General features: G+C 40.3%; 2 protein-coding genes across 2 annotated transcripts in view; one reads left to right on the forward strand and one right to left on the reverse strand.

The window, feature by feature from the left end:
* Nucleotides 1-14,814, reverse strand: part of Cbs (cystathionine beta-synthase) — a 378,127-nt gene that overhangs the window by 259,570 nt on the left and 103,743 nt on the right. The window lies entirely within an intron of this gene.
* Nucleotides 5,676-14,814, forward strand: part of LOC143343287 (zwei Ig domain protein zig-8) — a 105,599-nt gene continuing 96,460 nt past the window's right edge. The window contains exon 1 of the mRNA XM_076768040.1: nucleotides 5,676-5,949. Coding sequence (XP_076624155.1) covers nucleotides 5,814-5,949 — 136 coding nt within the window. The 5' untranslated portion in view covers nucleotides 5,676-5,813. The remainder of the gene's footprint in view (nucleotides 5,950-14,814) is intronic.

Raw genomic sequence — 14,814 nt, forward strand, 5'->3', positions numbered from 1 at the left:
ACGCACGAACCTACTTCATTCGTAATATTAATTAATCCATGATAATTAATTCATGATTCAAATAAAAATTTTACGGAAAAACCACCCCTTTGTCTACAGAACCGCGTATTATTATTATTTTTAAACAATATCATATAATAAACCTAACGTCACAGAATTCATAAATATTATTTGTTAACAATTTATGTTGAATTCAATTGATGTAATGATACGAATATACAGGGTGAGGCACAAATTAGTCCCCACGATTTTTCAGCCCCTTTCGATGGTCTGACAAAAAAATGTTTCCTATCGAAGTTAATTAGTATTTAATGGACAAGAAATTGCAGCTGCTGAAATTTAAAAACAAATTGATTTTCGATCAAAAATTAAGGTCACTGTTACATTTTTCAATGAAACTAGGTATTTTTAACTTCATACTTTTATTGTAAGTGACTCTGTAAGATCGTTGAATTCGTTTATGATACTATGGAGTTAAAAATACCTAGTTTCATTTAAAAATATAACAGTGGTCTTAATTTCTTATCGAAAATCAATTTGTTTCTAAATTTAAGCAACTGCAATTTCTTGAAAAGGATTGAAAAATCGTGGGGGCTAATTTGTGCCTCACTCTGTATACCTTAATTGAAAGAAAAAATGCATTTTAATGTAACTGTCAACACAACGAATTACAATAAAAAAGTGTTCGTAAATCTAGCGTTAAAAAAGTAAAAAAAAATGAAAAAGTAATATAACTTGGAACGTTAAGGAAGACACATATAACGCGTCGTGGAAAACAAGGAACAGTTTACTGTGTTTTACAGTTTCACGTTCTAAAAAATTTGCCAAAAACAAGTGTTACTCGCACGGTTTATACGAGTCTGCCCCCTTGATGGCAATAAATGAACGAGGATGATCAGCAGAGTGCGGTTTCTTCGCACACAACCGCGATTCGGGCACTCCCACAAACATGATCCTGTGGGATACGCGTAGAGGCTCGAGTGGCTCGTCCCGCGTTGATTCACGCACCGTTAGTGTGGTTCACACACGCACGCACGCACGCACGCACGCACGCACGCACGCACGCCACGAGCACAAGCGTTCGCCGCTTTGTCACGCGTGCGGTCGACTGTCTGCTCGTGCTTGTCTCTCGTCTCTCACCTAAGTTTATTGTTAGAGGGTTCGGTCGGCCGCGGACGTGCCACCAGGATTTAGTGCGTCTTGCACGGCCATACCGGTACCACGCGTCTTTCGATCGTTCCCCGAATCGATCCTCTCGAACATTATCGTTCGAAATCGTTGTCGATATCAGTGACGAGTTTTCCAGTTTGGTGAATTCGGTGATAAGTGATACGATGCCAAATGGTGCCGAAAGTAGAAGCGAAATCGCGAACCGGAGATTCGAGTAAATCATACTTATTTCGTTAAATTCTGTTTCTGTTCTCCTCTACCATTTCCATTTTGATTTGCTCGTCTATTCTCGCGACACCGGCAGTAGGAAGTTTTAATTCCATTTCCCTCTTTTTTGTTCGCCACAAAAAAAAAAAAAAAAAAAAAAAAAAAAAAGTATCGCGATGTCCGCGACGGATATCGCGCGAAAGGGACTTCCGTTCTGTCGGATGACGGGGCGCTGCTTTCCACGGGACGCCGAATCGAGAATGAAAAACGTGAAATTAGGATTTCGAGGACATCGGAGTGCGCCGAACACGAAAAACCAATTGCTGGAGTGCACGTGAGAGCAGCCGGAGGGGGTTGAGCGGTATATAGAGGGATGACGACCTGTTTCGGCGGGGCGGCGCGCGACAGGGGAGTCAGGGCCAATGGTAGGGTGTGGGAGGGCGGTGTAACAGTCATCCTTTGAGCAAACGCTATTGCGTCAAAATAGAAAATACCAAGCCTCGGGTATAAGTGAAATTTACACGAGCAAAGCGTGCCAGCTACCATGACTATCGTTAACAAAGTCTCTTCTAATATTCTCTCTTAATACCAGACTAACGAATCGCTGCAACGATTTCGAGAGTGTTGTAACATTCTTCCCCATTAGATATCGAACCGATCGACGTTCGAAAGTACACAGAAAAGAGAACCATCGCTCGATATTAACGCGGTGTATTCAACAAGTTTCTACGTTGCCGGAGGAACCACTCGTGGTATTATTTTTTTTTTTTACGCAAAGTATACCCCGACGGCGAACGAAGGGACACGCGACCCTCCAGATTTTTCGCGACGCTCGGTCTCGAGCGTTTTGCCACGTTTTAACGCCGTTTCTGGCCCCGGCATCCGCCGGCTAATACATCCTTAAACGTAGCCCACGCCAACATCCAGCACTCGTTCTCACTCTCTTTCATCTCCAAGGCTCTAATTAACTTTGGTAATTATGTGTACTCCCGGGCAGAAGGGCTTTGCGCTCGTTCCGCTCGAAAGTGTGGGGGTGGAGAACGGAGGTTTTAAGGGGAACGATGCACGCGCGTGCGACCGGCACCGTGTCAGGCAAATTTTCGCTATAAATAGCGCGCGCGCGAGAGAGGAGATCTCGCGAGATTTGACAGCTCGTGACGAGCGACCGCTCCGACGGATGCCATTTCGCGAAAACGAGGGGTTCTCGCTTGTTCCTCGAGGGTCTTTTTCACCGGAGCTTCCCCGGAACGACGTTTATTCTAATATCAAAGGTAGCCCTGAGCCCGTCTCGAACAGCCTCCCGTCTTTTTATCGCCCGTACGTTCCCGGGAAACCGTGCTCCTAAGTGGACCGTGTACTTTCGGTTTTAAGCGCGACGATAAACGCGGACGCGTGTTGCGATCTTTTTATCATCATTCTTCTAGTTTTATTACGTTCTCGTGAAAACGGGAAGCGCACCGCGGCCAATAGAGACAGGCCAACGACTGTTTACACGTTAGATCCGAATTTGCAACATTCGATATTCGATGAGTATTCTTTGGAGCTTCTTCAGACATATGCAGGCTCACCAAAATATTCGAACGATGACATATTCCTAATTGAAATTGACACAAACCGTCAATTTCTGACGAAAAATGTTCATATGTGGATGAATTTAAACTAATAATTGTTTCATATATGTAAATGTTTATTACTTTTTAAATGCTTTAAAGGAAAATTGATTTCCATTTACCAATCTGGTAAAAATCAATATTAAGTACAGTACAGTAAATATTTTGAAATTGTCGTAAATATTGCGTATGGAAAATATGTGAGAATAATATGGAATTTCATTGAAATCAAATAACACATACTCGAGTTAGAAAGACTTTATCAGATTTAATAGCATATAGTAGGTCACGAAAGTATTTGAACTGTAAGGACAATCATCGTATTCATAATATTGCTCAGTTCATACACAGTTTGTCTAAGACAAACACTGTTCAAATCTTGCGTCGTAATTTATTTTAAATCGAAGTTTTGCAAAATGAATCGGAAAAAGTCAGAAAGAGAACTGATAGTAAAATGGTACAAAGAGAAAAAATCTATGAATGAAATTGCGAAGCTTATACAGGGTGTTCGGCCACCCTTGGAAAAAATTTTAATGGGGGATTCTAGAGGTTAAAATAAGACGAAAATCGAGAATACCAATTTGTTGATTGAGGCTTCGTTAAAAAGTTATTAACGTTTAAAGTTCCGACCGTACTGAATTTTTTTCTCGAAAATGCGCAAGATTTCGGGGGTATGTCTATTCACCAAAAATGCTTGTAATTGACCCCCGCAACCGAAAATAATTTTTCCAGAACGATTTGAAATTTTTTATTTTCGCCGAAAAATTTAGACACCTACCCCCTGTCGATTTTTCTTAAAAATTCGATTTTGATTTTTAGTAATTTTTTTTGACGCCCTCCAGAAAAGTTGTCTAATACTTTTTTGTAGGTACCCATGTGCTCTACTTCAGAAAAAAGTTTCATTGAAATATATTCACAATTGTAGAAGTTATGGCTGTTTGAAAATTGGACCATTTTTAAGGGGTTTTCCTCATTTTGCGGGGACAAGGACCAACTTTTCGAATATTTTTGCGATTTGTACATATTCTCCATCAAAATACGCGTAGTTTGCTTTTTTAAACATTAAAATCCTCCAATCCGTTCAGGAGTTATGACATTTTAAAGATTCGCATGAAAATTCGGGCAGACATTTCTAGCCAGAAATTATATTTTCGGTAAGGAATTTTTTTCTCGAAAGTGAGTAGGATTTCGGGGGTATGTCTGTTTATCAAAAATGCTTGTAATTGACCCCCGCAACCGAAAATAATTTTTCCAGAACGATTTGAAATTTTTTATTTTCGCCGAAAACTTTCAGCAGTTACTTGAATTTTTTTCTCGAAAGTGGGTAGGATTTCGGAAGTATGTGTATTCACCAAAAATGATTGTAATTGACTCCCGCAATCGAAAATAATTTTTCCAGAACGATTTGAAATTTTTGAATTTAATTGTTAATAACTTTTTAACGAAGCCTCCATCAATAAATTGGTATTCTTGATTTTCGTCTTATTTTGGCCTCTAGAATCCCTCGTTAAAATTTTTCCCAGGGGTGGCCGAACACCCTGTATACTGGAGTAAGTCCACTGTTCGCTATATTCTTACAAAATTGTAAGTCAAGACACGGTTTGTGTCAATTTCAATTGTGAATATGTCACCGGTCGAATACTTCCATGAGCCTGTGTATCTCTCCAGAAAAAGTTAAAAGAAGCAATCCTATTACTCCGTTACTATTCATACTATTGTTAAATGCATATTACGTTTCTATTTTACACAAGTTTCTACAAAGTCGAAAAACGAACCTACGATTCGCATTCTCCCTCCAACTATCGCAACGACATCGGATCAAAAACCAGCAGCCCGCATTATTATCGTTCAATTTCCGCTACAGATGTTTAGTTTCAATTAACTCTGTAACATTTGTGGTAAATTAAATTTAAACATCCCCCGAACGTTCCCGCAATTTAATATTTAATATTAAAACATCCTGCTGCCTCGTTTCCCTTCCGAGCAAAGAACAGCAACGTGCATTTAACCTCTTCGCACTCTTGGACGAGATACTCGAATACACGTTTTTCATGTAACGCGAACGGGTTAAATACCGATTCTTTATTCTTCAGAATGTTTCGTTAGCTCCTGGTATCGGCTGTTCCATCGCTACGAGGTACCAACTCGATGGTGACGCGTTATTAAGAGATAAAAATGCAGTTAAAAACAATTACTACGGGAAGACCGTTTCATCCTCGAAGAACTCCAGCGATGAAAGCTGCAAGATTCTCGGGTCTATCCAGCGGTTGTCGCCGGTGAATGCGTTCTTAAGTAAACGAGGTGTTATCGCGCAGCCCTTCCGCAGCCTTGGTCGTTGCAAAAACGTCACGCGTTAACACACCTATCGCAGCTTCCTCTTCTTATCCGCGGGTCTCGCGCTTATCTCCGATCGTTTCACGGGAACGAACCGAGCAGTCGTCGTAAATAAACCCCTGACCGCGCCGTGGAGTGAAAAGCTTGGCCAAGTGTACGGAACGATCGAGTGCAAAGTGTTCGCTGAGATTCTGTGTTCGCGACGAGCCGACGAGTGAAAGCGTTCGAAAGTTTGGCGGGTTCGGCGGGTTGTTGAAGTCTGCGTTACGTGTGAACAGGCCACAGGGAAGGAAGGAAGGGAGGAAGGAAGGAAGGAAGGAAGGAAGGAAGGAAGGAAGGAAGGAAGGAAGGAAGGAAGGAAGGAAGAAAGGAAGGAAGGAAGGAAGGAAGGAGGGAAGGAAGGAAGCCGCTCGAGGAGGCGTTATTAAAGTTTCCCCCGATCCGGGTGTAACGTTCGCGTTTACGTGGCCGGTACGAAAACTATGAGGCACGATGATGGGTCTAAGAATCGGTGGCCTACCGAGTGAGAAAATGCTGGACTTCTGCCAAGAGCCGCGTCATGGTTGGACAGTGTTGCTGCTGTTATACTTGGGTGTCTGCTCCTTGCTGCCTATCGCCTGTTTCTCCGGTTAGTATACTCGATATCGTCGCTTTCTACTTTTTATTTTCCTACCATTGTCCGTCCTCGTACCACTGTTAGGTTCGGTGCACGTCGAAGCCAAGGATTTCATCTGTTTCACTCCATACCGAAACGTTGAATAAAATATTGCTTGCGTTAAAAGTCTACGTTATGTTATTGGCCTCGCTAGGTTTTCGTGAGTGATTTTTTTCACGTCTCATTGCACGCAGCCCTGATTCCGGTTACTCCATTAGCCGCGTCTGGCTCGTCAGAGTTTCAACGACGCGAACGTTCCCAATGTTTTTCCACGTTTTCCACGGGTAAAATTCAAGACGAAACATTCGACGTCTCCGTGTTCAATATCGGCTTTTTTCGTACGAATGATTATCCGTGTAGGCGCATTGAATAGAAACGCCAGCGAAATGGGAATAAATCCAACGACTCGTCGTTTCTCGTTGTTTCGTCGACGACGAAAAAGAACGGATCGACGACGCGCGATTCCTCAACGCGGAAACCGCAGAAAGTTCCCTGCATTTGTTTCTCGATATGAACTGTGACGGTCCCACCTGAGAAATGAACCGCCATGAATCACGACACGCTCATCGAGTCTGCCACGGTTTCAATTTTACCAAACTTTTCTCACAAATCGTCGGTCCGTGGCTAAGCGTCGCCGTCGCCGTCTCAGTCTTTAAAGAATTCTTTTAAACCCCCTCCCCCAGTCGCCCGCCTTTCGCGACACTGCGTCAGTTTTAGAACGGGCGAAAACTTTTTTTGTTTCTTGCGAAATAAAAGCTACTTGCGTAACGATAACAAACGCGACAGCGAAATATTCATGCGACTATCGTGCTTAAAGAATCGTCGGTTTTCTGTGAAAGAATGCTAGATATCTTCACTTATTATTTTTTTTGCAACTTTTTATAAACTACCATAGAGTATACGAGCCAATTAATTTACTACTATCGCGAAAGTATTTCTATAACAAATCGATCGAATACGATCGAGCTAACTGTAAGAGCATCGAAATTCGTTGCTCTCCAAAATTGAAACGAGCACGAAGCTCCAAAATCCCAGCGTACACGCAAACAAAGTTCGTTGCAAACGGTCACGGTGGTGGAAATTTCGATCGAGCGTCATTCGATCGATTAATTCGAACGAAGTATTGACGGTACGTTCTCATATTTTTCCGTCGAATCGGTTTTCCGGGGGAGCCAACAATTCGCGTCCCAGTCATCGAAATTCCCGTTCGTCGTCAATTAACTGTGTTTCGCGTTCCAATCTGACGCTCGATAATTAATGTAGAGAATTTTAATCAACATCGTGCCCGATCCGGTGAATTCGATTGAACGCGGACACGCGTTAACGAACTACGAGGACCTGGCGATTGGGAAACTCATCGTCACGGCGAGAAGTTTGTCGTTCGAAAAGCTCGAACAACAGGAGGATCCCATTTTCGTGCCGCGAGACAATACGAAGCGCGTTTCTTTTAAAAATAGATCGATGAACGGCTTTCCATCGACGAAACTCGGATCTTCGGCACGCAGCGACGACGAATAAAGAACAAACTTAACGTTGAACGATACGAATAACTTAAACGTTTCTTTTCTAAGGATATTTCTTTCACGCTATTTTAAAACCAAAAGTAATAAAATAATGAATAATAATTCATTCGATAATATCGTTTAGGTAGAAGAACGGGGTCGTGGTAGCACTTTGGACGTTTGTAATGGAAATTGCGAGTCGTATTAACAATTACCTCGTAATTGTCTGCGAAAACCAGACAACGGATTTGCGAAGCAGAATTACATTTCTGTCGCGATATTCCATTACACGAATGTCACTCTGGTACCCAGCGCTCTATCGCGGATCCTCGCCATTGTAGTTACTCCGGGCGCTTTGTTGCAATTTTGACGATTTAGTCGTGCGGTGGACCGTAAAATTGAATTTTTACTTAAAAAGCCCGCGCGCGCTGCTTTGTTCCTTGAGAAATTGTCCCCGTTTGACGACCGTACCGTTCGTCGACGCTCTCAATTGTTTGAAAATTACGTATCACGCTGCTGTTATTTGTTTACTCGACTTTGCGTATCTCGTTGATAAACGATTCCCTTGTTCGCCGTTTAAGAGACGCGAGCGTGTAAAATAAATTCACGCAATGTAACAAGGAATAAGGGATAAGAAAAAGATTATACTTTGATACGAACTCTTCCGACTCGAATAGTGGGACGAGGCCAATTTTACTCTTGCTAGCAGAAAAGCATGAATTATGCACTTGTTGAACGATCAGCCACTCGAGTGGATACTCAGCCCATTGACATTCAAAAATCTATTATATTGTTCCAATTTCTTTTGGAACGTGAAATCATTCTTCTTTCGATAACAGATCAATTTACAGTCGGTATCGAAACTTGATAGAAACTGGATGTATTCACGTTTTCGTTACTTTAAATCTCCTTTGAGATTTGAATGCTTCGATAAAAAAAAGAACCGATAGAGTTTGGAATATCTTGCTTCGCCTTTTCATCGCCATTTCCAAAGGTTAAATTATTTCAAAGACGTCGAGAGCCTTCCAATTTGTCCACATTTTATTTTGTAAAAAGAGGCGAGGAATTAAGACCGCCTGTCCGTCTTCGTTTCCATGTTCTTTCGAGGAAACACTCGCTTTATGACACGCACGTGCTGCCATAAAGGTCTGCACACGGTCGAGCCAGCGCACACTAACGTGCTCGTACGGCTTCAGCAATTCCAAATGTGCCAGGCTGCATAAGTACTTCCGTTAAATCTGTGTCAGAGAGAACACGGACGACAATTTTTTCTTCGTCGCCGTACCCTTCACGCCTCATACATCTCGAGCGGCCTAATCTGAATTCTTTTTCGTATCAAGCTGAGCACAATTAAAAGATACGATCCAATTAAACCATTCGCGTATGTCCGGTAATTACGCCGATAGTAAACCTACGAGGATTTAATTAAATCGGAAGCTTAGTTTAACCAGAAACTACCCTTCCTTTTAATTCGAATGCTTAAACGTGTTTTCACCGAAAGGATAAACAAAAATAGTTCGAATTCAATTTTCAATGCTTTCAATACTTTCTGTTGTATCTGCAATACCGTGTATTTTATATTTGCCATCCTGCAACTCTCACTCTCAGCATGAATTTTGCGACGAATTTTTTAGTCCAGGCAGATTTTAAGTTCAGCTCCCTTACATATATGCTTTCAGTTTTATTAAAAACAATCTGTCCGATTTCCCGTCATATATTGTAGTAACAGACGCATCAACAGAGTCGTGTTTTTTAATCTCAGGTTGCTATCGATTTGTTTTTTAAATGTGCATAGCAAAGAAATGTTTGCAAATTTAATTTTTAGCAGATTTTTTTTATGCACGTATTTGCTGCGAAAATATTTGTGGCCGGAGCAGCGTGCACAGATTGGCGGTAACGAATAATCAAAATCGACTGCGTTTTATTTGTATAAATGCTATTTTTCTAACGTTAACAGCACGTCAACGTGCGATTGAAAATAACACGTTTGAATCACAGAAACGATGTTATAAATTTTTGAATAGCAATAACGACATGACATGGTTCAGAGTAAGTTCAGAGTTTTCCCGAAACAGATAAAAGACGCAGATGTCGTGTACGTGCCAAGAAGAAAATACGATTTGCTACTTTGTATGTATTCCAAGTACAGGGTATTCGAGTTTATGTATCGATAACTGATTTTAAGTACACCTTGTATCCTCCCTCGGTCTACAAAACGTTCGATCTTCCTTTTATATAAATTTTAATCGGAGAATTCAGTCAGGTACCTTCCGACTGGGTAAAAAAAAAAATTCTTTTCCAAGGAGATGATTTTACAAATTGTTCAATAAGTAATAATCCGGTAGAGTCGTGTCTAAAGAGTAAGAGAAGTGCATTCTTCGTTCCTATTAGATTTAATCAATTTTCTGCCAACGTCGTATTTGACACGTGTGATCAAGCATTATTACGTTCGTTTTAGTTGACTCTAATAAACTTTCATATAGATGGATTGGATCCCAGCTGTTCGAAATGGATTGTCCCTTCTGTAGCTTACCAAAGAGAGGCAAAATCTTTCGTGGATGATTGCCTGTGACGTAAACACAATGCGTTAAAGATTCATATATGTTTGTAAGAATTATGTCGAAAGGGGGTATACAGGGTGGGGCAGTAACTATTAGCACCTCAGATATCTTGGAAATTATAAGTTTCACAGAAATGTTTGCTAAAGTAAATTGCACAGTACGAAGGGCGCTATTGGGTGGCGAGAATAGTTTTTTTGCAGGTGGAGGTACTTCGGACATTTGAAGGTCACATCCATTTTTTTAAATGGATCGGTATGTTTTTGCTTCCGTATCACGATAGAGAATCTTAAAACGAGTTCAACGACCTATTACACAAGGTCATTGAAGGTCATAGAAAGTAGAGAAAGGCGATAATACTTACGGTTTTGGTAGTAAATGAAACATACGTATTGTCAACAGTAGAGGAATGCGTAATGCTTACCGTTTACTTTACTGAGAATAAACACTGCTTGAAGGACACTTTAATAGTTTGCAGAGTGAGATAAACATCATAAGATTAGTATCGATAAATCGGTCAATCCGGCACAATGTATCCGTTTGAAGAGCAGGTTGATATGCTTCTTATTTGTGGCGAATGCCAACAAAATTCTGTAAGGGCGAAAAACTTGTATGCTGAACGATATCCACATCGGTCTCAGCCTTCGCGTCAAACATTTAAAAATGTGTATGATAAACTTAGGCAAACCGGTAGTTTAAGTGTTCGTAAAAGTGAACGCCAGAAACGAGTAATTAACGAAGAAATGGAAATCGGTGTGCTCGCTAGTGTGTCTAGAAATTCTCATATTAGTTCGCGACAAATTGAACGCGAATCTGGCATTAGTAGGAGGAGCGTACTTCGCATTTTGTACCGTCACAGATTTCATCCGTATCACGTTAGTCTTCACCAAGAATTGCATGGGAACGACTTCATGAATCGCGTTGAGTTTTGTCGATGGGCTATACGTCAGATTCAAAACAATGAGCTTTTTTTTAATACCGTCTTATTTACTGATCAAGCAACATTCACAAATCACGGGAATGTTAATTTGCATAACATGCATTTATGGGCAGCGGAAAATCCACATTGGCTGCGACAGGTTGAACATCAAAAACAATGGTCTGTGAATGTATGGTGCGGTATCATAGGTGATCAAATTATTGGACCTTATTTTATCAATGGAAATTTGAATGGCAACGTCTATGCTAATTTTATTAAGGATACATTGGGTCTTTTGCTAGAAGAATTACCTTTATTTACACGACAAACCATGTGGTATCAACATGATGGATGCCCAGCATATTATTCATCGATTGCGCGAAGGGAACTCGATGAAAAATTTCGAAATCGTTGGATTGGACGCGGCGGTCCAATATCGTGGGCAGCTCGTTCACCAGACATGACACCTTTAGATTTCTTTCTGTGGGGAACACTAAAAGAGAAAGTGTACAAAGAAGTACCAACTACATCTCACGATATGCAATAGCGAATTATTGCAACCTGAGCATCAATAAGTTCTGACGCTGTAAGACTTGCAAGTCAATCAATCGTAAAAAGAATCCAACGGTGCATTGACAGTGATGGTCATCATTTCGAACACCTACTATAAACATGTTTCATTTACTAGCAAAACCGTAAGTATTATCGCCTTTCTCTACTTTCTATGACCTTCAATGACCTTGTGTAATAGGTCGTTGAACTCGTTTTAAGATCCTCTATCGTGATACGGAAGCAAAATCATACCGATCCATTTAAAAAAATGGATGTGACCTTCAAATGTCCGAAGTACCTCTACCTGCAAAAAAACTATTATCGCCACCCAATAGCACCCTTCGTACTGTGCAATTTACTTTAGCAAATATTTCTGTGAAACTTATAGTTTCGGAGATATCTGAAGTGCTAATATTTACTGCCCCACCCTGTATTTACAGGAAAACTGGTTACTCGATATTGTCTGACAATGATAGGAGATAGTAAGTAGCGTTTACACGCCCCAGGCACGCGGGTGTGCGATATTAATTGCTTTCTTGAACCGAGTGCCACATTCGAGGTAGTCCGCGAACTAAACATCTGGTTTCAACGGCGTAAACAGTTGCGTCCAAACCCGGCCTCGTCGTTCTCAAACGGGAACACTGAGCTAAAACAGTGTTCCAGCCTGACTGCACAAATAATCGTACGACTGTACGGACTCTTTTGACACGCGACTTCTTCAAACACCGTGTTCATTACTTGTCAGTTAGCTACGCGGAAGTTTCTTTTCGAGTAAAGCTTTTATAAATTTTATTTCATATGTTTGAAATTCAATTCCAGTAGGACCACGTAAGATAAATCGTCGCGATACAGGTTTTCGTTTAATGCGTCGAGATCACAGGAAATATGCAAATTGTTCTATTTACAAGTTGTATAATTTTTCAACGAAGTTTAGAGTTATGCAGCGTCGTTTAAAATTCAGAAAAACCTAACGTGTTTTTACCATATCCCCTAACGGCACGCAACTATAACTATTTATACGTAAATAATGGAAGAGTCACGTTCGCTAAACTCTTATCCTTGTCAGTTTAGGGAAATTAGTTTGGTAAAAAACTTTCGTACCGCTACATATTTAATTTTTTACCGGTTGCTCGTAAAAAGTTCTCCGTATTAAATTTAATGCGTCACGCTGAGAAATTCAAGTGCATTCAAAATACGCGCGCGAGAACTTATGGAACGTGGTTCCGTCGAAAGTCGCGCATTACCGATGCTTTCAGAATATTTTACGCTGTTGCGCTATCGCAATTTGCATACGTACGAAACTTCGTGGAAAACCAACGAGTCCCAAGGAAAATTAACGGGGATACGCGCACCCTAATATACACATAACTTCTCATCTGCAAACGCTGTATCATCCATCTAGTACGATCCTTGTCATACTTTAGACTTTTTATCGTTCACGAAATTTTCTATGCATCCTACAGTAAAATTCGGATTATTCGGCATACTCGGGACTGAGGCAATGCTGGCAAATGAAATATACCGACTAATTGGACTATACCTAATAAAGTCTCGAATTGGGCATCGATCAATTAATTTCATTGGAAATATAAAATCATTAAATATGGGCTGATTTCTAAATATTCTTCGCCAAAATACGCGTCGTTTGCATTTTGAAACAATAAAATACTCCAATTCGTTCAGGAGTTATGATTTTTTAAACATACGCATGCGGGGAAACATTTCTGGCCTCAAACCAAATGTTCGGAAAAGAATTTTTTTCTCGAAAATGGATAGGTTTCCGGGGATATGTCTATTCATAAAAAATGATTATACTTGGACCCTGCAACTAAAAATAATTTTTTTAGATCGATTTGAAATTTTTTAATTTTGTCGAAAAATTTTACACCTACTCGAATTTTTTTTCTCGAAACTGGGTAGGATTTCGGGGGTATATCTATTCACCAAAAATTATTCTAATTGACCCCCGCAACCGAAAATAATTTTTCCAAAACGATTTGAAATTTTTTATTTTCGCCGAAAAAGTTAGGCACCTGCCCCCTGTCGATTTTTCTTAAAAATTCGATTTTGATTTTTAGTAATTTTGTTTGACGCCCTACAGAAATGTTGTCTAATACTTTTTTGTAGGTACCCGTGAGCTTTATTTCAGAAAAAAGTTTCATTGAAATATATTCACTATTGTAGGAGTTATGAACATTTGAAAATTGGACCATTTTTATGGAGTTTTTCTCATTTTGCGGGGTCAAGGACCAACTTTTCGACTATTTTTGCAATTTCTACATATTCTCCGTCAAAATACGCGTAGTTTGCTTTTTTAAACATTGAAATCCTCCAATCCGTTCAGAAGTTATGACGTTTTAAAGATTCGCATGAAAATTCGGGCAGACATTTCTGGCCAGAAATTATATTTTCGGTAAGGAATTTTTTTCTCGAAAGTGCGTAAGAATTCGGGGGTATGTCTATTCATCAAAAATGCTTGTAATTAACCCCCGCAACCAAAAATAATTTTTTTAGAGCGATTTGAAATTTTTCAATTTCATCGAAAAATTTGTCCACCTACCCCCGTGGTTTTTTTCTTAAAAATTTGTTTTCGAGAAATAAAATATATAAAATTTCTACCTTTTATTTGTCAATTGTTTATTATCAACGTCACTGCTGGATGTATGCGGTTGTGACTTGTTTGTTTGTGTGAAATATCAGAATTCTACTATATTAGGTTATCTTCTGAAAGCGTTTCGATTTCTTTTCGAGAATGATGACGAAATTAATGCATTAACGAGCGGCTGCTCATAGAAAATAATGAAACTTTTCGAACGTGAAAAACAATTTTGATAATGGCACAGGTACGCGCATAGCGGAATAGCTGTAATATCAAATTACCACGGGCAGGAAAGCAATTAACATTACTGACTGGTTCCGACCTCGAGTCTTGAACCTTCAACCTCTTCTCCCTTAATCGCGCGCACGCATGCTTTGCATCGCGAGCTCGTACGCGGCACTTGAATTCCTTCCTTTTTACCCCACTCTCTCTCTCTCGTTTCTCTCTTCTTTATTTTTATTTTTATTTTTTTGTTCGAATCTCGAGCACGTCGTCTCGTGGCGTAAATTAACGCGACAAACAAACGCGCAACGGTTCGACGGCGTTTAATTGCAATGTTTGTCCATTGTCGCGACACGCTCGCGCGCTCGTTCGCGAGGCAAACGTTAGAGGATAATTTTGCGTGTACGATTTGCCAGCCTGTATGAATCCGGATAATTAGAGACTGGCGCATTAAATGGAGAGTAGAATTTCATGGATCGTCACGTG

The sequence above is a fragment of the Colletes latitarsis genome, chromosome 7, assembly GCF_051014445.1.
Source record: "Colletes latitarsis isolate SP2378_abdomen chromosome 7, iyColLati1, whole genome shotgun sequence".
Classification (NCBI taxonomy): domain Eukaryota; kingdom Metazoa; phylum Arthropoda; class Insecta; order Hymenoptera; family Colletidae; genus Colletes; species Colletes latitarsis.